The sequence below is a fragment of the Desmodus rotundus genome, chromosome 9 (genome assembly GCF_022682495.2).
Source record: "Desmodus rotundus isolate HL8 chromosome 9, HLdesRot8A.1, whole genome shotgun sequence".
Classification (NCBI taxonomy): domain Eukaryota; kingdom Metazoa; phylum Chordata; class Mammalia; order Chiroptera; family Phyllostomidae; genus Desmodus; species Desmodus rotundus.
In genome coordinates, this window is record NC_071395.1 from 81,888,569 (window position 1) to 81,913,363 (window position 24,795).

Consider the following 24,795-nt stretch of genomic DNA (forward strand, 5'->3'; position numbering starts at 1 on the left):
GCGTCCTGGGGCAGCTCCGATTCGTCAGTTAGGAGGGGAGAGAGCTTTCGCTGGGAGGAACACTCAAAGAGACAACACAAAGTTACCCTTTTGCTCTATAACATTAAATTGTTTGGATCAGTTCAGACAGAACATGACGCACATCTCATCAAAGGCATGAAAACGATCGTTGAAAACTGTGGCCACGACGATCTGAGTCATTGAGAAAAAAATCAGGTCATGTTTTTCATATTCTGTTTCAGGAGCAGGAGTGAGTGCCCCTGATGTGTTAAGAGCAATAACCCACCTATCATCTCATTTAATGAAAATAACCTTGTAATGTAGGGACCGATCCATTTTAGGATGGGGCAACAGAAGCCTGGAAAACTGAAATAAATTGTCTGAGCCACACAGCATGTCGTAGAGCCATGTGGAAGTTCGGACAACTGAAATAACCCCTTTGCTCAGGAGTTTAGGCTGCGCTGGCAGTGCTCAAATCGTTTCAGTCGGGGACACCTCTCTGTGTGTGCGAGTGCGCGCGTGTGTGTGCAAGGGTAATAGCCATCTGGGTAACAATCACCTAGGCCAGTGGTTTTCACACTTTGTTTTTCAATGTGATGGCATTTTTTTTTCTGAAACAAAAAAGTCCTTGAAACACCAATTAGTAGAAGCACAGACGCTGGGTTGAAAGCCATGGACAGCAGGGAGCCTGAGGCCCTATTCCACCCCGACCTAGAACCCAAGAGTGCTCCATGGTACCTCCATGGCCTGGGACACCACAGAATAAATGCAAATTAAAAAAAAAACAGCACACATCTGAATAAGCTTAGTCACTGGATTTGCTGTATGAAAGCATGTCCTTCAGACGTGTTCAACCAAGAGTACAAAGCTACCCAAATGCATCACGATACTGGTAAACAGAAAGTGAGCTTGCTAAGGTAGGCAACAACAGAAGACAGAGATGGCAGTACCACGAAAGCACGGTTTCCCCCTTGTATGGTATTAGGCATCAAGTGTCTGAGTTCTGCAAGTCTTTAAAAGAAAATCAAATGCCCACCACTTCACAAAGACCCCAAATATATTTTAGATTTTTTTTTAAAGAGTAATGGCAGTTTTACCACTACTATCTTCCCAAAGACGGGAGTTACAACAGAAACACCACGTTATATAGTGATATGAAACACACATAATGTACAGTACGCACACGGTTCAGGCAGGAGTCACAAGGCGGAAATGGCATGCGTTTATCTATTCATTCATTGGTGGAGGTGAAAACATTGTGTCCTTAATGCCTGGAAATCAGCCGTCCGAGATAAAGAGGACTGAGCCCTTGCCCTCAGGGTCTGGGGACTAGAAGCAGGACACAAATATGAACTTGACGGGCTGAATGCAGTGAGAAACTCTTCACAGTTTACTTAGTGACATTCAAACTACTCCAGAGATGCGTTAGTTTTTAGGGTTGGTTTTTTAGGGGGTTTTTGGGGGGATAAAGTATTCTGAGTTAAAGGAACATAGGCTAAAATGGCAGATCAGGCTAACTCAACCTCATTATTGAGGACCCTTCTTATACTAAACTTAAAATCACCAAGATGTCTATAAAAGCCAAAACCGAAACAACCAATCTGGGGTTACCCAAAATAAATGTAAGGTTTTTAATGGAGTTTGACCTTTTTTTTAATGGACTATGAACTTTTTCTCCACTTGATATTGAACACAAAGCAGGGGTCTGAGATGCAGCGGTCCAGGGTCACCCCGACCCCGCTGCAGATGACCCTCTATTGTACCAATAACTCAAAGCAGACTCTGTGGGCACAGGGGGAAAAACTGTTTGCTTCTTTGTTTTAGATGAAGCCACTTTTGGACTAATTCATTTGCTTCTATCACTTACGTGACCCTTGAATATACATAAAAGTGGGAATTTCCCCCAAGTCTGAGGCAGGTCCATGGCTGTGGGAGCTATATGGAGAGGAGGAACAAAAGCAGAGCTGTGCTTGTTCCTTGACATATCTTTTTCCATTTACCCCGTTAGTTTTGTTTTTTTGTTCTTTTGTTTTAGAACCCTGAATTGGCTTGTGACTCTTTAGAAAAAAGGTATGGTCAGCAGTAAACAATCTTACTAAAGCAAAATACTGGGTTGGTTAAAAAGTTCATTTAGTTTTTTCTACATGATGGCTCTAGTAGTGCTTAGTTATCTTTAACTTTATTCAAAATAATTTTGTTAGATTGTATTGTGACAGCGGTCGTATCAGCGTGCATTTAAAAACAACTTAGCAAAATGAGTGAATTTTTGTGCAGCCATTTTAATATTGAAGATGGAAGAAAATACGTAACATTTTCAGTGTACTATGTTTTACTATTTCAAGGAAGGTAAGCACACAACGGAAAAGCAACAATAAAGACTTATGCAGTGTACGGAGAAGGTGCTGTGACTGATCAAATGTGTCAAAAGTGGTTTGCGAAGTTTCTTGGTACTATTGACATTTCGGCCAAATAATTTTTTGCTGTGGGGCTGTCTCATGCATTGGAAGATGTTTAGCAGCACCCCTTGCCTCTACCCACTAGAAGCCAATAGTGGGAGACAGTTGACATATTCAAAATATCCAAGTCAATAAAGTTATTGGTGAAAATGAAAAACGTGTCTTTTATTTTAATAAAAAACCCTAAACGCTCTTTTGGCCAACTCAATAGCTTTACTAGAGTTAATGCTTTAATCTTACTAAGGTGAAACTCACTTCTATACTGTACATCAAGGAGCAAAATGTGGGGGAAATGAAGGAGATCTTATTCAGCCATAACAGTAACTTGTCCCCCACGAGCAGGTGTGCCTGGAAATATAACCTGGGCTATCTTCAAGGGTGAGCCTGGGACAATGAGGAGACTGGAAGGTGGGCAAAGCTTCAAGAAGGACCACCTGGTGCTCTCGAATCCCTTCTCCATCGAAGGAAGTCACTTGTCAGAACTCCTTCCTTAATAATGGTTTATTTCCAAAAAGTAGACCATTCCTATTTTGCCAATTAGGCATAAAGAAAATTTCCATTTTCTTTTCTAGGTCCAAAGATAAAACAGATTTTTAAAAATTGAGCAGAGATTTTCTCCGGCACTTTCCCTCTCTGTCACCAGGGCCCGTCTCCCCAAGAATAACTGAGCTCAGACAATGAATGTGTCCTGCCCACTCCCCTTACCACCCGAGTGCAGTTCTCCATCCCAAATGCACCTTATCCCTGGACTGTTGTTGTATGCTACAAAATTCTTTCTAATTCATCTCATCTGGGCACAAGAAAGAATGGATCAAGCTAATTTACATTAACGTGTCTGTGCTGCATTAGAAGTATGTGACTTTTTAGGAGGATTCTTATCAACCTAACTCAAACTCTAGTTGGGAGAATTTGGGGCAGCATGAGACAAGAATGGAAAAAAGTGCAGACTATGTGGAGGGACGCATTTTTGAGCAATGGCAGCTGGCTGGTGGCACGGTCAGGCCACTGATGCTGAGGGCGGGTGAAGAGGAGGTTAGGAGGGTGGGGGCCGCTGGGCAGTGGGGGCCATGGGAAAGGGCTGTTTCCCAATGAGAGACTACCTCCAACAAGGGTCTGCTCAGGTTCTACCTTTTGACAGAGCATCTTCTGCCTACGCCCAATCCCATTTTCTCTTTTTCTGAATCCCCTCAGAACTCTAGTGTATACCATCCATACAACTCCTAATTATATTGTCACCTGTTCTCGTCTGTAAAAATATATGTTGATCCTTCTCCCCAGGAACCCCTTAAAATAACTGTCTGCACTATTCATTTTGGCTCAGTAATATTCTATTTTACATTGATCCATTTATGAAGGCAACTTTTACTCCCAATTAAGCTATACCCCGAAGAGTAACTTTGTAAAAAGTAACCCTCACCAAAGTACCCAACACAATGATAAGCACACAGCAAGAATTCAAGTACATAGTTGCCAACTTTAAAGCCAGGAGATTATATTAAAAATATATAAGGTCTATAGTTTAAAAAGGAAACAAGTTACATATTAAAACAAACAAACCAAAAGACTTTATACTTGAAGGTCATCACCCGGCTACAGTGCCTGGGGTTTTCAGGCACTAATATTGCCAATCTTCATGAAAGCAGAGAAGGTGACATACAGAATAAAATATTTTGGAAAATTTTTAATATGAATTACAGATATCCTTTTCCAAAGGGTTGAAAACAATTTTCAGAAATTAAACTGGGTGGCCCCGGTGGGGAGGATTATGAGCATGTGTAGGGTGACAGTTACGGAGAGAAACTGGAACAGCAAAGATGCTTGGTCCACAGGGCTGGGCCGGAGGACTGAGGAGAGAGGCAGACAGCCACTGACTGAGTTTCAGCTCTGCTATGGGTGCCATGTTGGGTGTTTTACAGGTGCTATAATTTAATCTTCACAATAACACATCATCTTACAGAGGAAGAAACAGAGGCTCAGGGAGGCAAACTAGTTTGTCCAACACCACATGGGACTGGTAGGGACTGGACAGAAACAGGATAAGGTCCAGATCTGTCTGTCTCCAATGATTCCACTCTTTCCACAAGGTAAGCTCAATCCCTTCTAGGGTATTTTTCATCCTTGCCTCCCAAACAAATCAAAGCAAATAAATCTGTCTTCATGAGGAAGGAAGAAGGGAAAATAGATCTTTAGCACTACGGGGTCAGGGCAAGGAAGTGAGGCCATTTGGGAAGGATTCAGAAAGATAGTTAACATTAGTTGACGGGAATTATGTACCAAACACTGACAAGGTCCTTTTCACACATCACGTGATTTCATCCCATAACCCTGAAAAGTGATCATTTTATATAGTATAAGGAAACTGAGGCTTGGGCAAGTTAACTTACCCTACGTCTCAATGCTAAAACAAGTAAAAGTGAAGTTGGGATTTGAACTTGGTTAGTGAGGTCTCAAAGACTGTGTTCTTTTCACTGCTCTCTGTTACAAGCATGCTCTCCCTTCGCTTCTTCCCATAAATGCCAAAAACTTAACGTTTCGGAAAACTGTTCTATTAAGAGATCTAACCAGTAATTATATAGCAATTGAACTGAAACAAGCCTGCTTCCCACAGGAAATAAAACTGTCATTTCAACCAAGGAATGTAATAGACAAAAAGAGAGAGAGGCCTATAATGTATATTTTCAAATGCTGTTACCCTCTGAACCCATTTATGGCTATAGCTGACGTTTTTATAGGCTTGTCGTGAGGCTCGTCAACAGCTCATCTACCCAGTAGGGCTGGTGCCACCACTGACACCAGAGTTTCCCAGGAGATCGACTCAGCAGTGGTCGGGCAGTGACGCAATGATCCCATCCAGTCCCAATAGCAACACAGCGACGGATGCCAGAGGTTCATCACGGACTGGGGCCAGTCCTTCAGAGAGGGTCCGTTTTGCTGAGATGGCTCAGACTTAGGTGAGAATGTCAACAAACAGCTCTCCACAGTCAGGTAATTTACAGTGCGGACACCTTACACAGGGGCCATTAAGTACACACGTTTCTCTCTACACCAGAGTCACCATTTTTGTCTCCAAGTTAAGCAAAAACCGAAAGCTCATCTCTTTAATGTAGAAATAGAACCCTTCTGCAATATGCAGTGAAACGCACCAGTAGCAACTTCTGAGGACTTGATTCCACCCACATCTGGCTCCATTTGGGAGCTAAATTCAGCAGAAGTCTCCAGGGTCAACAAATGACCCTGAATAAAAATAGCCTTGGAAATCTGTCACGGAGTAGGAAAGGAAACAAGACGGCAGGGTGATTCACTCCAAATGGCAGCTCCCAAACCCAAATTCTCATTTCTGTCCCAATATGAAGCCAATGTGCAAAACAGGCACAGAGCAAACTGTCCTTTTCCGAAGGCCTCTAAAAGTGGTTGCCAGAGAATTCCACATGGAAGCCAGAAAGATTTAGTGTGCCATTCACCTCTCCTATAAATCTAACCAGAGGGACTTCTAACTAGGGCTCTGAACCAATCACACATTTATGCTTGCCTGAAGACCACCCAGAGTATCTAAGGTTTTGCCCCTGGCAAGCAGGAGGGATCCTTCGTCCCACCAAATTTTTCCAAATGACCTAAGAGTTGCAGAGAAAGAGGACGGAAGTGGTGTGCTAAGCGGGTGTGTGCCCGTTCACAACCTTTCTGCAAACTCTACCACTCACTCCTCCTGCCTCCCACACAGTTGAGCTGCATTAAAATAAGTACAATACTCTGTAGAAGACTGTATTTTTTAAAATTAAGGATTCCACTGGTTGAAGGACAATCAGCCCGTATTTGACTGCTTTGGTAGTAACTCACTTCAAGAAGGAGTCGACACACAGGTGGCAAATTCTGCAGCATGACAGAAAACACAAAAAGACCAGAGGTGGGTCTGCATCGCAGCCGCCCGCCCTGCGCCCTTCCAAAGCCCAGTACCTAATGTTGCACTCATCACTTCTGTGTCTTAAAGACGGTCCCCGCCTCCTCCACTGTCATGAGTGTCCAGGGACCATGAAACCTGGATCCACCTCTGGACAGGCTTTCTGTCTTTGAAGGCAATATGGCGGGGAGGCGGACATGCAGATAGTAACAATACACTATGATAAATTCTCTCCAGCAGTGGGACCAAGTGCCCATGCACCCTGGGAGCACAAGTAGGAGCATAATCAACCCTGACTTGGAGGGTTGGGAAAGACTTCTCAGAGCTGTCTCAAAGAGTGAGTAAGAGTGTGACAGGCAGGGAGTGAGAGTAGAGATGAGGGGAGAACATTCCAGGAGAATGAGAACAGCCTGGGCCCGTGGTTCTCAAATGGGGACCATTTCTCCCCTCCCCCAGGGGTCTTCAGCAGTGCAAGGAGACATTCTGGTTGAATAAATGGGAGAGGGATGGTGCTACTGGTATCTGGGAGGTAGAGGCTCAAAAGGCTGCTAAATATCCTACAATGCACAGGATATAAAGGTACATATATGTCAAAGGTATAAAAGACATAATTGTGTTTGGCTAAAAGTGAGAAGTTGCCTGTAGCTTTGGCAAACGAAGTGCTTTAAATGACTGCTTTTATGGAAGAGAAAGGCCAGTAAGAAAAGAGGGGAGGAAGAAAAATTACATTTCTAAGGAGCCAAGATATAAGGCTGAGCTGATCCCTTATTCTTAAAACAGAAAGCAGCAGCAACAAAGTTAGAAAACTGGACTCCTGGAAGCCTACAGTATATTTCTTTGACCGACAAAATGAAAGGCACGGCTCCCAGGGACGCTGTCCTCGGCTCAAGTCCACTCCAGAGCAGCGGCCTGCATTCCTCCCTTCACGTGGATGGCTGGGTGAGGAGTGAGGAGCACAGTGAGGTCCAGACGTTCCACGTGGCTCACCTTGGCGGGACTCTCGCTTCGAGAGACAGGGTGCAAAGCTGCTGTGAATGCTGGAAACACTTGTGTACAGGAATGGCCTGAGCAAGGACAAAAGGAACCAGGGGGCTCCAGGTCCAAAAAGGAAGGGCCTGCGAGGAAAACAGAATATGGTGGGGAGGCCGCAGTCAGGGCTTCAGGTGGTCCTTAGGGCTGTTGGCAGGAACCAGGCCTGAGGTGAAAGCAGGAGGTGCCTGTGCAGGAATCTTACCCTTGGGCACAGACCCTTGAAAATGAAGCAAGGAGCTTACCACCAAAGCCAAAACCACCAGCACCTCCACCTCCACCAGGAGTCAAAACAGAACAAATCTCCTCCAGCACGAGACTTCTGGGAGGGAAAGGCAACAGCCCTCAAGAGACTAGCAGTTGTGCACATAAGGGTAAAAAATGAAAACTGAAACTCCTTCTCAGATATTGGCACTAACTTGCACTAATCCACATCACCCCTTTAATCCTGCCTTATCCAGACTCACAAGCACAGACACACACCTAAGTCAATTTTTAAGAACAATAACAGTAAGGCGAAAGTTGTATCGATTGTAGCAGATGTCTAAAAATCACACTTTAGCTCCAATCAGAAAAAAGAAGGCCAGCAGCAAAATAAGATAATTCTAAATGGACAATCACAAAAGCTACAAAGCAAGACGTGAAACATTCCTTTTTTCCTTATGAAAAAAGTTGTCATTGGAATGTACTATGTGCCCCCCATTAGGCTGGGTGCTGCTGTCAGAAACATTAAAATCAAGATTAGATGACACAGACCCCTGAAACAACTGTAGCCTTAAGGGACTAACTGTATGTCACTGACCATAAATGCAAAAGCGGACCTTGCAGAAGAGCCAGGTGGAGAGCAAAGGACAGGACATTCCAGACAGAGAGGAGATGCCTTAGCGTGGGGAAGGCAGGGAAGACCGAGTACACGGACACCTATTCCTGAGAGAGGGAATATACTCAAAGTTTGCCTAGATGCAACCATAAATATACACATGGTAGAACCCCACCACCCACGGTCCAGGAGACAGAAATACTCTATCACTGAAAGGAACCCGTATCTGCAGTGCGTTTCTGGTCACCTGCAAAGTAAACCAAGTGTCCCAGGGTCACAACAGCATGAGCCCAGGAGCTCAAGCAGCTAAACACTGAAATAGTCTGCAGGGGTATCACGACAACAAGAAATTGAGACTATCAAAGAGAGGACTGCTTTCTACCTGGGTCTTCAGGGTCTACAGCTGGACAGGAGGACAGGGCACCACTACCCTTTGCTGGGTTTGCATTTACAGATACTGGGAACGGACTACTCCCAACTTAGAAGTCAATCATGAGCAAGCATTGAATCTGTACAGTTGGAATGGCAGTGAATTCTAAGAGCTGTCAAGTACTCACACAGAGACACACACGTACATCTGAACACCCAGAATCTTGACTGACTTGGTAACTGGGTGTAAAGGTAGATCTAGAAACCTGGGCATTAGCCAAGGGTCGTGCTAATGAGAACTGGTGATTCCTTCCACGACTCCTTCCCCTCCAGATAATTTATTCGTTATCACCCAGAGCTGGCTTTCACGCCTCCACACTCCTCTCTGCTCATGCCACTTTACCCACCTGGAACGCAACTTCTCTCCTCTATACAGTGTTCGAAGCCGGCCTAAAGCATCTCTTCCTCTTACGAACTTTCAGAACAATGAACTTGTACAACTGCGAGGCAAAGAACCACCTACATTCTACAAAGCTTAATGAACTCTTCTATTGTTTTCTTCGCCTATTATTTAAGCAATAGAAATTTTCACCTTTCTCCCTGTCTTCACTGACATGACCCCTCTTTGAGAGGTAAGGAGCACATCTTACAGTTCTCTGACTCTTCCCACCCGACCCCTGGAGCACCTCACACAATGTCGAATTAAATCGCCAAGTTCTCTTCCATGTGCATGGAAGTTAAGTTTGGCTCACATTAACAATCGTTCCTAAGATTCAAACCCCACACTTAAGACACTCTGTAACCAATGATATGTGAAAGCAAAAGAGACTATATATAAGCGCTGGAAAATCCTGAAGATCCTCATTATTTTACAAATGAAGAAACTCACGCAAGCTGACTGAGGTATCTTTATAATAGGCTGATGTAGAAAATCAGTTCTGTGCCCCTGCTATATTCTCCGGGGCACAAGGAAATCTGGCCAAGAGCAGATGAAGACCCTCTAGGGTTTGCAATTGCAAAGACTAAGAAGTGTTTAAAATGTAAAGCCCTGGCTGGTGTGGCTCAGTGGATTGAGCACCAACCTGTGGACCCAAAGGTTGCGGGTTCAATTTCCAGCCAGGGCACACGCCTGGGTTGTGGGCTAGGTCTCCGGTGAGGGGTGAGCGAGAGGCAACCAATTGTTTCTCTCACACATCATGTTTCTCTCCCTCTCTTTCTCCCTCCTTTCCCCCTCTCTAAATAAAAATAAATAAATAAATAAATAAATTTAAAATCTTAAAAAAAAATTTAAATTGAGGCTAGCAGGGGTGATTAATGCTGAGAAGTGAGGTTAGTTAAGCACCCAAACCTAGATTATGATTTTCACTTTATAAGCGTATGGTGTGACATTTAGCTATAAACCTAACCAGAAATGGGGCTAGAACTTTCAGGAAACACACACACACCAAAGCTCAGTTATTTTGAAACTCTACTTACTGTTTTTTTTTTTTTTAACTACCTTAAAGCTCTGCTTACATACTACTCTATCAAAAGATAAATAATCATATGTAGTACACTTTCTACAATATATTCGTCTTTGGAAGCCTATTTAGGGGCGTTGAGTTGTGACTGTGTTTTCAAGGATGTCAATAACACAAGGGCTCCATCCATAACTCCTTGAAAAAACTGAAACCATGAATGCCTTGTCAAATTCAGACAGTTTATCTTGGCACTGGCAAGCCGAGCAGTCTCTTCGATGTCTGGAAACGTGTCTAATTACGTTTGGAGAGTAACTAAAAAATAGCCAGTGTCCTGGAACAGACAGCTCAGGGATCTCTCCAAAGCATCCTGAACGACGTGATGGAACCACGCCAGGCCGAGGGGGGAGGGGGAGGAGGAGGAAGAGAAAAAGAAAAGCAGCAAGTGTGGAACCGGGATGAGATCCTAACCTCTCTGCTAAATAACCCTCCAGTCTTCCCAGAACTTCGGGGCCGCCACGATTCTTCCTGAAGTCATTTTCCTTTACTTTTGTTTCCATTAGGTCACCCGGCCCGCCCACATCATTTACCTGGGAGAGCGCACTAGCCAGCTCTGCCCCAAGCGCTAACTCTAACCCCGCACCATCCTCGAGGCTGGACAGCACCCCATCTCAGGAAGGCGCACCCCTCGAGCTCGGCACGCCCCTTACACCAAACGCGGCCGCGCCCCGGACGCCCTTTCTCGGAAAAGAGCCCGGGATACCCCATTCCGTTCGCACTCCAGCCCTGGAGCTCGGCGCGCCCCCGCACCCAGCCGCACCGCAGGGGCGCCCCCTCTCGGGAAAGCGAGGGCTCGCGCTACTGCGCGCGGCAGCTCCGCCCTCACCTGAGTCGGAGGTTGGCCATGAACTCGGGCATGGAGACAGTGTCCATCAGCACGAAGTCCGCCTTGCCGAACTCCAGGCTCTCCTGCTCCGCCATGGCGCCGGCTTACGGGCTCAGGTGGGCGCCGACGGGCTCAGGTGGGCGCGTTGGGGCCACGGGGGCCGGTCCGGGGGCGCGCGGCGAGGTCGGGCGGGGCCGGGGCGGGGCGCGGAGCTGCGGGCTGCGGGGGAAGGGGCGCTGGGCTCCGCTCGGCGGGTCTGGGCCGGACAGAGGCCGCCCCGCTGCTCCTCGGCGCGCTCTCGGTCGGCGCGGCGCACCCGGCAGTTTCCGCTTCTCCCGCGGCAGCTGCCTGGCGCTGTGGGGGACGGGACACCGAGACGGAGACGGCGGCGGCTGGTCCCGCCTCTGGCCTGGGTCTGGCCACGGCCCCGCGGCCGCCCGCCCGGTCCCGCCCCGTCTCGCCCCGCCCCGGCCTCTCGGGCTCCGCCTCGCCCCGCCCCGCCGGCTGCGGGGCCCTTTCCCGGCGGCGGCGCAGGCCTCAGCCTCCTCACCTGGGCGGCGGGGACGCGCGCCGGTCTGGGCTCGGCGGCAGGGCGGCAGCGCCCTCTGGAGACCGGCGCTGGAATCTCTGGAGGGAGGTGCCGGGGACTGTGGACGTAAGAGGGTGGGTGGGATCAGGTTTCCAGGGGTGCCCGCCTCCTGCTCTTGCTTGGTAAATGCCGACAAAGTTAACGAAAGTAGCTTGCGGAGCTTTTCACGAGGATAATTCATTATGATTCTGTCACCCAGCCGCGCAGCCCACCCCTGCCCCTCTGCTCACATGGTCTCCATCCCTGAAATGATGTTTCACGCTCAGACTGAGAGAATAATAATAGCTAGCATGTGGATGACAATAAAAGTGACCAGAGAACTTAAAGTAACTTGCCACATGGGAGTGGAGAAGCTGCATTTTCTTTCTTTTTTAAAAACATTTTATTTATTTATTTTTAGAGAGGGTAAGGGAGGGAGAAAGAAAGGGAGAGAAATATCAATGTGTGTTTGCCTCTCACATGGCCCCCACTGGGGAACTGGCCCACAACCCAGGCATGTGCCCCCACTGGGAATCGAAGCAGCCCGCGCTCAATCCACTGGGCTACGCCATCCAGGCAGAAGCTGCATTTTCATCCAGGTCATTTGACTTAGGAGCCGCAGCCTTTAGCCACATGGCGCACTGCTTTCCTTTCCCAGTGTTCCATGATCCGTTTTTCTCTTCCACTCATCCGCACATGTTGTCAAACATCCTCTCATGTTGCTATTATGTTTTTAATATATGTATGGATCATCTCCCTGGGATTATTGTAGGCTTCCTAAGCATGGGGCCATGCCCTAACCTTCCTGATATCCCCTTGGCACCTACCGAGGAGCTATTATACTGCTTTGCACGCGTAGATATGAAATCCACAATGATTCGATGAAATGGAGTAAGTTTCCGTGGTCTCCAATTTATAGATACATTGGTTGCGTTTAGAAAAATCTTTTGGAACTTAAGCTGCATTTTCCCAATGAAAATATATTATAAATGGCTTTCTAAGGCAGCTCCTCTTCTGCCTTGTGCTTCTGTTAATACCATCTTCTATTCCAAAATCTACTAGGAAATCTAGAAGCCCCTAAAGACCTGGATGGGCTCCAGTTCTGTGGCTGAATTAGAGATGAGTAAACCAGCCTGAAGGACCCTGCTCGAGGCCTGCTTCAGCTGCCAGCAACCCACCCTGGCCAAGAGAGACGGGAAGGCAGCTTGATCACCTCCTGAGAGAGCACTTCTGCCATCAAAAAGGTTCCCCAACACCTTGCCCAGGGGGAGCTGCAGTCCAACCACCATCAGCAGCTCCCTTCTCCAGAAGACACCTCTCTGGATCTCATTGCCCTCATTTGTGGAATAAGACCTCTGGGCTAGACACTGTCCGAGGCAGGACTGTCCTTATTTGGGTCATTTGTGTGGCTCAGTGGCTAAACAGGTGATTGCACAGAGTACGGTATATTCATAAAATGTTTGTATTGGTGTGTTTCAACATAAGTAGAACTGAATGTCAAAAAGAAAAGCAAGAAATCTCAAATTTGGTACAGTTTGGAGCAACTAGGGACCACACTCAATGACCCATTATTAAATGGATGTGTGTAGATTTCCTGCGCCCTCGGTTGTTAGAACAAAAGTGGTTGTACAGTTGGTGTGATTTAAAGTGGCATACAGCTATAGTTTTCAAGTGTCCAAAGCAAGGGAACTCTTATTTCGATCAATATCCCATACAGGAGCCCAGTGTATATAACACACACATGGAACATATGCGAAGGATATTTTATAAGCCCAAATTAGTATAAAATCAGGCATTGAGACTAATGAGTCTCTTTTGATGAACCCAAATCAGTCCAGTGGGGTTCATTGTCACCTTACATCAGCCTTATGATTACAATTTCCTTTTGTATGCTTTGATTGTAGAGTATCAAGAAAATTTTCATTTAAATGGGTAAGCAGTTATTAATTATTTCTACAATTTTACACCCAGCCTTTTTAAAGGCCAAAACACGGCTACAATCTTACTAATCAATGACCCGTTTACAAGAGGTTCCGATGCATGCAGAGATGGCAGGAGAAGCTAAACCCTGACGTCTGCGTGCAAACACGGTGATGTAGATCAGGTCAGCTCACTAACTTCCTCTGTGATCAGATTTGAATATAAACACATTGGGATATGTATGTTTGTGTTACAGTTCAAAATTTACCAAAAACCAAAATAAAAGTTCACATCACCAATCATGAGATACACTGATATCATGAGTGATGTGATCTCCTAAGACAGATGAAACATCACTCACCTGCTAGAAGTGCAGCCATTGAATCTAATCATGGAAAAAAAGCATCAAATAAGCCCACATTAAGAGGTGTTCTACCAAACAGCCTGTCTGCACTCTTCAGAAATATCAATGGCATGAAGGACAAAGAGAGGCTGAGGCACTGGTCTAGGTTAAAGGACCCCAAAGAGGCACCACAACGAAAGGCCATGTGTGACCTGTACTGGATCTCAAACTGGAAAAATGTGAAGGGCATTATTAGGACAGTTGGTGAAATGTGAATACAGATCGTATTAGATAATAGCATAGTTAGTATCACTGTTAGTTTTCTTGAATTTGATCGTTGTACTGCAGTTCTAAAACAGGATGTCTTTGTTCTTAGGAGATAACCTCTCAGTATAAAGGGTATGATGTCTCAAATTGTTTGGCAAGGAAAATAATGTATTGGATATGCATAGGTAGATGGATATAATGGATTGAGCAAATGTAGTAAATGGTAAACAATTGGTGAATATAGTTTAAAAAAGTGTATGGCAGCTTTTTTATACAATTTTTCTAACTTCTCTTTAAATTTGAAATTGTTTCAAAATATAAATTTAAAAATCAAATAGTGATCTAAAATTGTTCAAAAATTAAAAAAAGTTTATTTTTTAAGAAATAAATAATACTTAAAAGTGAAAATCACTTCAGAACTTCACAGACCTTGCAGAACCGAAAAACCAGGACACGCTTTGAAAACTCTGACACGGGATCTCTGTTAGCTCTGGCTGCCACTGCTGTGCTAGGAGATTATAAACACTGAACAGATAACTCTAAAAACAAAGATGATGTAATGTTTGCCTTAGTTGACAAATATGACCATATGCCCCAAAGAGGGGGCACTGTGCCTGAAATTCTTTCCTGTTGTCACCCTTCAGCCCCGGGGCCTACCTAACTTCTTAGCTCTCAGCCTCGACATCACTTCCTCCAAGAAGGCTTCCATGATCTCTTAAGTCAGGGTTGGCTGTCCCTCCTCTGTGCCCCCACAGCACCCTGGAGGTGTCCTCCCTGTTACAGCACCGTTGCAACAGCACTGTTACAACACTTGAGCCTATTGTCCATCTCTCAGACTGTAAGGGCCGTGAGGGCTGGAAGCTGTGTCTGTTCTGTTCCTGGACGTAACTCCGGCAACTTAGTAGCACAGTGCCTAGGCTGTGAAGCTCTTAACAAGTGCCTGCTTGATAAATGAATATGGAATGTTCTCTGAATCTATGGCTTATGTAACGTGAGGTTGTACATCCAGCCCCTTGGTCAGTTTTCTACATTAAGATCAGTCTTTGTGCAGCATTTATCTCGTTCTCATCTCCTGACCCTGGAAGCTGGTCTCAGGGCTGGGTTCCCTTCTCCCCTGGGGCCAGGCCTGCCCACTCTGTGTTCACACTGAACAAAAGCTGCTGTTTGGAAAACTCTTCTGCGGTTGACAGCTGCTGTAGAGGATCTGCTCCGAGTTATCCATGAAAATCCACTCTGAATTTTCCACAGTAAATATTTGCTCCCATTCAACGTTCCCAGCATGATTCTGGGCCGCCCCACCCTCCCTCTCTTCACTAGGTGTTCTGCATCCAGGAAGGCTCATTTCAGCATGAGTCCTGCCAGACACAGGCAGGAAGGCTGGGAGAAGCAGTCACACAGCATATTCAATAAGCCCAATTATTCTAGAGCAGAAGTAGAAAGGCAAATTTATGTTGCAAAATAAAGTAAAAGCAGACCCAACAGTTGTCTCCTTGTTGTCAATGTATTGTCCATCTGTGGAGTGCTGCCCCCACCTCCCACCCTTGCCTTTCACCGTATAGACATCTCCTGGGACAAAGGAAAGGGAGTTTCACTGTCATTAACCACCCTGAAAGCCCAGAAAGTGACATAAAAAGTTCTTCTCACCTCTAGTTATTAAAGACAGAGGATCAGCCAGCCATTTACTAAAGACCCGGGTCTGGGTTCCAGGGACATCTTTCCCTGTTGTCCCTGTGGCCCAGCTGTGCTTCCCTGTGACAGGGCTGATTTGGGGACAAGGATTGTTCCTTAGCTCTTTGGAATGGCTGATGCTGCAGACAGAGCTCCTTTTAACATAACTGAACTAAGCACAGAGGATGTTTGGAGATGCTAGCTGAAGAGGGGGAGGAGATGGAGGAGGAAGAAGAGAAGAAAGTGGCTGCCACTGCCAGGATCTTGGGGCAGCAGATGGACAGTAACAAGCACTGGTTCTCAATTTTTAGGTTTCACTATCCTTTGATGATAACATGTGGACTTTCTCTCCCGAGACAGGCGTGTTAAGCACGTACACAAACCATTTGGAACATGGACTCCTCCCCCATCACCCCAGCCCAAAATAACCTGTCTGTGGACCCCAACTTAAGAACCCCCGGACTAAGGGAAGGGTCACACCACAGGTGCTTATCGTTGGGGAATGGAGAAGAACTGAAGCGAGTCATCACTGTCAGTGTCTTGTGAGTCACCACTCAGGGACTGTCCCAAGAGCACACCCCCCTCTGTGGGCAGAGCAGCCCCAGATTTAAGGCCACAGGAAAGACAGAATCGGATGGTGGAGGCGGACACAACCTGCCTCCAGAATTCTTTCTGCCTGTGACAACGTAGTTTCTGACTACAAACATGTCACTGGAATGTAACCTCTTTGCTAATTACATAAGTACTCATCACACTGAATCGGAGTTGGCTGTCTAGGCGTGTCCCTAACTAAACTCTCTAGAGCAGGGCCATGCCCTACTCATCCTTTAATTTTGAGCCTCCAAGCTGTGCCTGGTGCCCCTTAGGTTATTTCTTGAATAGAATAGGTGAATTCATTAGTGGGTTGATTCACATTTGTGTAAATGTGTGTGGATATTACATTTCAAGGAGCATGGGGCATTTCTCCAAGCCCCAAGCCGGAAAACCACTAAATCTCAAACTATTCTAGCCACTGGCAGCAGTCTGAGAGCTAGAAAGTTTGGGAGTGTGATAGGAACTCATGAAAGGAAAGACAAAAAGGCGCATCCACAGTTGATTCATGGACTGATGATGTCTTAAAGCAGGATGCTTCCAACTTTAAACTGTGTAGTATCACTTGGAAACGTGTTAGAAATAGGGAGTCTCAGGCCCTGCCCCAGACGTAGTGAATGAAAATGTGCCTTTTGACAAGATCTCTAAGTGATGCTACCACTGCTGGTTTGCAGACCACACTCTGAGTAGCGAGATTCTAAGGAATCTTACCATATGCCACCTGCTGCCCTACCTTCCTTCTTCCTTCTCCATTCCCTCCCCCTCTTCAGGAGGCATCTCCAAACTTTCTCTATACTTAGTTTATGCTGAAAGGAGCTCTGTGTCCTCCGTTCACAGATCGGAAAGTGGAGTCCCAGGAAGAGCCGCTGACTTTGACTAGGTCAGAGTGAGGTGCTGGTAGACTGAGACCCAAACTTAAAACTTCTGATTGGGTCGTGGGTAGTGTCCACTCCCCAACGTGGACATCTATTTGTGAGGCAATGTGTGGGGAAGAGTAAAGAGAAGTAGGGAGGACAGCACCCTACATCTTCTCTGGGTAACCCCAGGACTTCTCTACCCACTGCTAAGTAGGGCGCTCATATCTTCCTTTCCCCCCTGCCCTTTTACTCCACCTCTAAAAGCTTGGAGTAGAGGTTAAAGAAGATGTTGCTGGGGTTGAGAAAAATTTCAATTGCTTTCTTCCCTTCACCTGACAAAGCAGCAGGTAGTTTGTACTAATACCATCCACCATTAATTTGGGGTTAGTATCTGCAGAACTGCCATTCCAGGGAGAAGCGACATCATGCTCAAGGTGACATGTTCTAATCTGCCTCCCCCACCCCCTCTCCTCCTGCCATTCACCCAGCGTTCCTCAGCCGGTGAGCAGCACCCATCTGGAATTAAGATCGTGAAATAAGATGATGTTGAAATGCACAGTGCACCCCTGTGACTTTTTCCAATCAACTGGATCAACTCTTCAGACTATCTAGAGGTAGAAATAATATGAGCAGTATTTCTATCCAAATTCTGACAGCCTAACCCTAAAGAAATGATACAGGTGGAAATTTTCAATGACTTAAAAGTAGACTCCACAGAATCTTAGGAGACGTCAGAGGCCCTGTAATGCAACATCCCTCCGAAGGCCTGAAACCCCTCTGCAGTGTGCTGCCGTGCCTGGACCGGCCTGGGCCATCTGACTTAGTAGGCCAGCCGGTCCCTTGCAGATGTCTCCACATAAAAGCAGATTCTAACACCCTTTCACTCAGTTTTGCTCCTGAATCACTGCCAGACTCATTCCGTGTCCTATATGCCCACAGCCCCCAACTCTCCTATCTTCTGCTCTTGTTACTCATTATCCCTATTTATGAGCTTGGTGTGGCCATTGGGTCTGATATTCCACCAAGATAGGACCAGGGTCAAGTTAACTGTAATCCAAGAAGGGGCCAAGGTCATAGGCAGTTAAGGAAGAGCTTCCTGCTTTTCTTGCATTTACCTGCCTTTTAGAATTTCTATCCACAGAATCCTAACTCTCTTCTCTGATCTCTTTGAAGTCTGCCTTCTCCAATTCTAAGCTCTGTGTCTGACTGTGCTTATCTCTTAGCCACTTGACAGTCACTTTCTCCTGGTGCTTCCACCCTTTCCAAGTCTCTAATTAGCTCTTCTGAATAGGATTCCATTCAGAGTAGCATTTTCCCATACTTGGGAGGCAGTGGTGGTACAGTGGCACCCAAACTTTAGGTACCTGTACCAGAGGCTTAGGATGGGGCTTGGGGATCTTTATTTTAATAAGCAGACCAGGAGATTCTGCTGTAGGCGGGCAGGGGGCCTAGCTTGGAGGGATGTTGGTGGGAATTTTGGTGTCAGCTACACCAGAGTTTAATTCCTAGCTCTGCAACTTACTACCTGTGTGACATTGAACAAATTTGTTCATCTGTATAATAAGCCTCAGTTTCCTTATCTTTATTAAAGAGAAGATAAAACCCATCTCCAAGTATTAAACCCATGAAATGTTGACTATAAAGTGCTTCATATAATTCAAAGCAGGCGGTAAGCACTCAGTAAATACTCACCAGCATTGCTATTGGTGAAATCGCTTTCTTTGTCTCCAGGACAGGGAAATCATTAGCAGGTGATAATTATTCACGTCCTTTTTAGCAGACTAAGATTTCTAATATCTGCCTATAGTCTTCTGATCACCCTATGACTTTTCTCTGTGAATGGTGATTCCTACTGGGAATTTATTGCCATTTCTAGGCATGACAATGGGCTTTGCACTTAGTAGGGGATCCAAATTTACTGAGTATTTCTGAATGAGTGAATGCCATCTGGCCAGGCCTTCTGAGCTACACTCCCACCGCCACACCACATCTGTTCTTCTTCCCCTCCCCCAGATGCTCTCCAGCATCCTCTTGACATCAGGCCCCTCCTGGTCTGACCCTTCCTGGTGCCCCAGTCCAGTGAAGTGTGCCATCCCACGGAGCCTTGAAGATACCTGCCATTTGGTATTTACCTCTTTGCATGAAAACTTTCAGTCCACATCATATGCTCTGTGCCCATATTACATTTTTAGATAGAGAAATAATGGGCGATGGAGCTGGTAAAACGAGAGTACAGGTGGGGTGGCAGGTGGGCTGTGGCTTTGACAACCAGGTAATAGGGAACCATGTTTTCTTTCACAGCACCGTTCAGTTTAGCTTCTGCTGTTATCAAAGGATTAGTTCAAAAGAATTGAGCCTACAGTGTGGATGTAACATCCAAAGTTCTCCAGCAATGAGTAAATACGTGTAGCAACTGTACAGAGCACCCCTGTGCTACCACAAGGATGGCGGTGCTCTGGCGTTCAGATTTCGAAGGTGGTAGAGCATGAGGCTGGAAGCAAAGGTTCAGGGGCCGTTTATGAACCTGTTTGCACTGTATGTGGCCTGGGCAACTCACTTAAGCCCTCTGAGACTCAGTTTCCTCTTCTGTAAAGTAAGAGTAACACTAACATCCTCCCTCATAATGTTGCCATGGTAATCAAATGAGGTAAAGTATGTTAAGCACTTAGCATGGGGTCTGGGACATAGTTAGAGCTCAATCAATGTAAGCTGACAATACTATGATCCGCCAGTCCCCCCACCCAGGCTTTGATGGGCTCATGATTAGATGGGGGAAGAAAGAGTGTCTGTTCCAATCTGGTTCTTCTCTTCCTTGGACACTCTGGTTCTCCGGTGCCCTCTTATCTGTTGGTTCACGTCAGATGGGTCACTTCCTTAATGCTGAGCTGATACAGTGATTGCAGGGAGTTCATGGCCTCTGTACCTATAATTTCTCAACGTTCACTCTGGAAGGTACAGCGACCTGCTGGCTTTCCTATTCATGTTTTTGTCATCCGAGTTCCTGATTGCTATTGCACAACCAGGTATATACTTGCCTTTCGGGATGCATTTCGTTCCCACTGCAAATACAAACACACAGTGCACAGCATGATGTCCGTGAAGAGCTGGTCCTGCCACCTCTACCCCAAATCCCGTGCAGTTGCTTTGGGAAGGTTTGACCAATGAGTCCCAAATCTGGCTGTTCATTGATTCACCTGGGTTGCTTTAGAAAAATACAACTTCCAGGATTCCACTCCCAGTCCTTTTGAATTCTTTGTGGCTAGGAACCACTATAATTAAGACCACCTGGAGTTAGACACATACAAAGAACGTCTGAGATGAGTGTTGCCTGGAAAACTGAGAGCCTTTACATCAGAGTGGCCGCTTTCTCTTTCACGTGGGAGAGAGCAGAAGGAAGCTTCAGATTTGGGGTTTCCTGCCTCATGCTCCTCCTTTCAGGAATGTAACACATGCCTGCTTTCGACTCTTCACATAGTATCGCCTATGGCTTCTGAGAGCGTTCTTGTCTTCCAGGTGCAATCGCTAACCACTTATTTTATTAGGAAAGTGTGCTTTCCGGCTCTCCCTGTAAAACCTTATCAGAACATTCACTTGCTCATAGCCAGCGCTGTGGGCTACAAGTGTAAGGATGATGCCTCCCACCTGTACTTCATTTGCTTGCGTGGCCAAAGTTTCCCTAAGATTAAAATATATAACAGCCAAAAGGAAGTATGAGTGGGCCAGCTCAACCTTTGGGAAAAGAGGAGAAAGAAAAAGGTGGGCTGTTTTTGGTTACATGGGGAAAATCCTAAAGCAAATGAGTTGGGACTGTCTTCGTGGAACTTTCAAATGGCCAAGACAGGTATCATGTTCATGGCCCTGGGTGTGTTCTTGACTTCAACTTACTCTGACACAGGAGTCCTTCACACATTGAGTTCCTGAAGAGTAGTGTGCAGACAGCTTCTGTTAACTGGATCTGCTGACGGCTGCTATCTTCTCCCCTTGGCTTTCTTTCTGTTGGCAGCAACTCTGAACACCTGAGCTCTTTGTGCCTCCTTTCTTGTATCTGTTGACAGGCAATCTGTAAATTGATTCTTAAATGCCCTCTTTTCTTGTGGGGCGGGGGAGGGATTCACCTCTAGTCTGTTCTTTTCTTTGAAGAGTTGCATAATAAGGTTTTCATTCAATGGTGCTCCGTACTTAGAAGGTACCTAAAGTAGGAAGATACCTGTATTCCTTCTTCCTGCCCACCAACCTCACGCCATGTCAGACAAATTGTTAAAAATAAAATTGGGGCAGTCTTCCCCTTCAAAAGAAGCTGTGGGGAAGACAGTAAAGGGTCCTGTGAAAGGTGTGCTGAGGTTTGATTACAGATTTTACTTCTTCCTGATAATGAAGCAAGGCTGAGTGTTCGCCTGTTACTGTACCAAAGCCCCTGCATTCCAGGACTGTCATTTTGAATGTTGCTTATCTTGGGAGAATGGGGAAATGGGAGGAAGGGAAGATAGGAGGAGAGAAGGTGCATAACAAATGGCAGGGTTTCTCAACCACAACACAACTGACATTTTGGGGCTGGACAATTCTTTGTTGTGGGGGGGAGGGGCTATCCTGTGTATTGTGGAATGTTGTTCAACATCGATGGCCTCTACCCACTAAATGCCAGTAGCACTCTCCCTCCCAGTTGTGACAACCATAAATGTCCACGGACATTGCTCAGTACCCCTGGAGGGCAAAATCACCCCCTGTTGCAAACCACTGCAGGAGATCCTGCGTTTGGCTGGAAGGCCCCTCCATAGGAGTGCTTGGACTAAGCAGTCTTCCAATCTTTAATCTTGCTTTGGCCTGTCCTTAATCACGTGGGTCTGCTTCTTCAAGCCTCGGCAGGGTCAGTCTGTGCCTGGGGCCAGCCTCTCAGGGGGCTGTGAGGATGAAACAGTGGTTGGATAAAGGGATAGAGTGTGTAAGTGCCAGCCGGGACGGACTGCTGCAGGAGCTCAGATGTCAACAATGCGGTCTCTGCTGTAAAGGGGCTCGCAACCCTGCCGTGGGAGGGCGGGGCACTGAGGAAACGGCAAATCCTTAGAACCAGGAGAAACTTTATGAATCCCGCTGCAGGCCTTCCCTCCCACACAAGGACACCGAGGCCCAATGTGAGAAGGTGGCTTGTTTACATGGCGTCTCCTGTCCAGACAGAGCTAGGAGGAGAGCCCCCGGTGGGTGATTCTCAGGGCAGCCTTCTTTTGACTCTTCCTGCTGCCTCTTTCCCTTCAGACAAGAACGGCAGTGACAGAGCAGCCTGTCACAAGGGCTCTGAGAACACAAAGTGCTGGGTCCTTGGAGCGTGGAGGGACTCAATAGTGTGTAGAGTGTAGATAAGCAGGAGTTGGCACTTGGGGAGGAGCCTTAAAGGAAAGATAGGTTGAAAGTTGGAGTTGGGTGTGGGCGTGGCGGATGGAGAGTGGGGCGTGGAGACCGGGAAGCACAGGGACACGCCCACCCGAGGAAGAGCAAGTTTTGCCCACTTGGCTGGAGATTATGTTGGCTCAGGGAAGTAAGGCTGGAAATTGAGAAGTGTTAAAGTAAAATACTTACTAATATGAAATATAGAGTATGAAAGTACAATTAACAAAAATTATATTTTCCATCCTCAGAAGGTGTTGGATGTTAACTCTGCTTCCAGTAGGAAAAACCGAGGCACAGAAGTTGAAGTGACTAGAGCTGGTGTTATACATACAAGGGTTAACTCTCACCAGCGACAAATTCCTGGCCCTGCTTCCTCAGAGACGGTTGCTAGGTATGATGGCTGTATTTCTTTCACCGCATTCCTGCCATTGTCCCTTTGGGTCATTCATGTGGCTCCACATACGAATGAACCCACAGAAGCATGGGTGCTGGGTTAGACCAAAAATTGCTCACTATGGGAAGCTCTGTCTCACCCTTGTGCCGTTTCTCCCCTAGACGCACCCAGACTTCAGTGGGTGCTCCCAGGCTCTCTGGAGGATTGGCGACAGACAAGGGTTAGCCAGGAGGTGGTTAGCTCGTCCTTCTACAACACCAGCAGAGAGATCCTTGAAGCAGACAAGCAGAGATCCTCTCGGAAGAACGTTGGAATAAATGAAGTGGTTCTGAATGGCCCTGTTGTCGAAATGATTGTATTTGTCAAAACAAATTGGTGACGTCAGTGAGCTGTGTCGGAAGACAAGATATCTGAGAGGAGCCAGCTGCTGCCGGAGTCTTGGGGCCACACACTTGGACCCTGGGTTTTGTATTTTTAGCCTCTTACTGTGTGCAAACAACAAAGAAAAAGTATTTTCTCTTGTTGTATGTGTGTTATTCGTGTTGTCTATAGTTTTAATTTTTTTCTTAGGTATTCTTCCCCTGTTTTGAGCTTACCCACTGTCTTCTTGGAGGGCACAATTGAACCTGTAACACTGTAAACTTGCCAACTCTCTCCTCCCTCCAGCTCAAGGGTAGAGGCTGCTGCACTGGAATAAACTGTTGATTTTTTTTTTTAACTTAAGTACCCCTACCTTGATTTATGTGAACTAAAAATTAAAATGCAAAGGGATCTGCTTGCTCTTTGCCTATAAGACTTGCGGTGTTGATTGGCTATGTAGCACTTAATATAATAGCATGTACTGTCCAATGTATCTGCTGGTCCAAATTGTGGAAAAAATTAAAAAAATATAATAGTATTATAAAAATACGATAGGAGCAGAAAGAATAAACAGGATGATATGAGTTAGATGCGGGGATCTGGGAAAGCCTGGGTTGGTGACCTGAAGGAAGGGAAGGTACTTACCAGGAGGAAAGATTCTGGGCTAAGGGAACAGTAGTAGCCTGAGCAACGGTCCTGAGGCAGGCTGAAAAGCTTTTAGCTTGTTAGAAAAACTAGATAAATGTCCAGGCAGCTTGGTTCTACCAAGCAAGGGAGAAGTACAATAGAAGACGAGGCTGGAGAAAAAGGCTGGGGCCAAGTCAGGCAGGGTGTGGTGTCAGCTCCAAGGACAGCATGAAGCCACTGAAGGATTTTAAGTCAGGAATTGACATCTTATTTTGGTGGTTTGGTTTTAGTTCAGGTATAACCTATAATAAAGTGTGTAAATCTTAAGCACACCTCAAAGCTTTATGCATATACTCAGATGAAAGTACAGAGTATTTTCATCACTGTTGCTACGTCAGGAACAGAGTGAAGAGTGTGGACTGGGAAGATAAGTTAGAAATGTTTTGCATGAGTTTTGTAGAGAGATGGCCTGAGTTAAGTGTGGTGGGTAGCAGTCAAAATGGAGAGCAGTGAAGAGATTTGACATGAATTTGGGAAAGAATCAAAAGGGATTTGCTAATGGAGTAGATATGTGGAGTGAAGGAAAAGGTGAGGACTCCCAGGTGTGGGGCTTGAGCAGTGTGGTAGATACCGGTGTCAGTTACAGAGATGGAGAAGACGAAAGGAGGACGGCAGGTGTTCTGGGAGAGACTTCCATTCTGGACATGTACAGCTTTAAATACCTGTGACACGTGCAAACAGAGATGTCAAATGGATGGGACTGGGCCAACGATAAAGATGGGGCATCATCAGCAGAGGAAGGTGATACACAAATCAGCAGGAATGGGTACACCTACCTGGAAAGCTGGGGTAAAAAGGGAGAGATGTTCCAAAGCCAACACCAGAGACATTCTAATATTTAGAATC

At 46.1% G+C, this 24,795-nt stretch overlaps 1 protein-coding gene and 1 long non-coding RNA gene across 3 annotated transcripts in view; one reads left to right on the plus strand and one right to left on the minus strand.

The window, feature by feature from the left end:
- MYO1D (myosin ID) overlaps positions 1-11,051 on the minus strand; it is a 310,477-nt gene extending 299,426 nt beyond the window's left edge. For both annotated transcript variants that reach the window (XM_053911384.1, XM_024564798.4), the window contains exon 1: positions 10,913-11,051. In XM_053911384.1, coding sequence (XP_053767359.1) covers positions 10,913-11,007 — 95 coding nt within the window. In that variant the 5' untranslated portion in view covers positions 11,008-11,051. The remainder of the gene's footprint in view (positions 1-10,912) is intronic.
- Positions 10,891-13,129, plus strand: LOC139440282 (uncharacterized). The gene is made up of 2 exons (XR_011650386.1): positions 10,891-11,028; positions 12,543-13,129. It is a non-coding gene; the product is annotated as an uncharacterized lncRNA (long non-coding RNA).
- Positions 13,130-24,795: the final 11,666 nt, after the last annotated feature.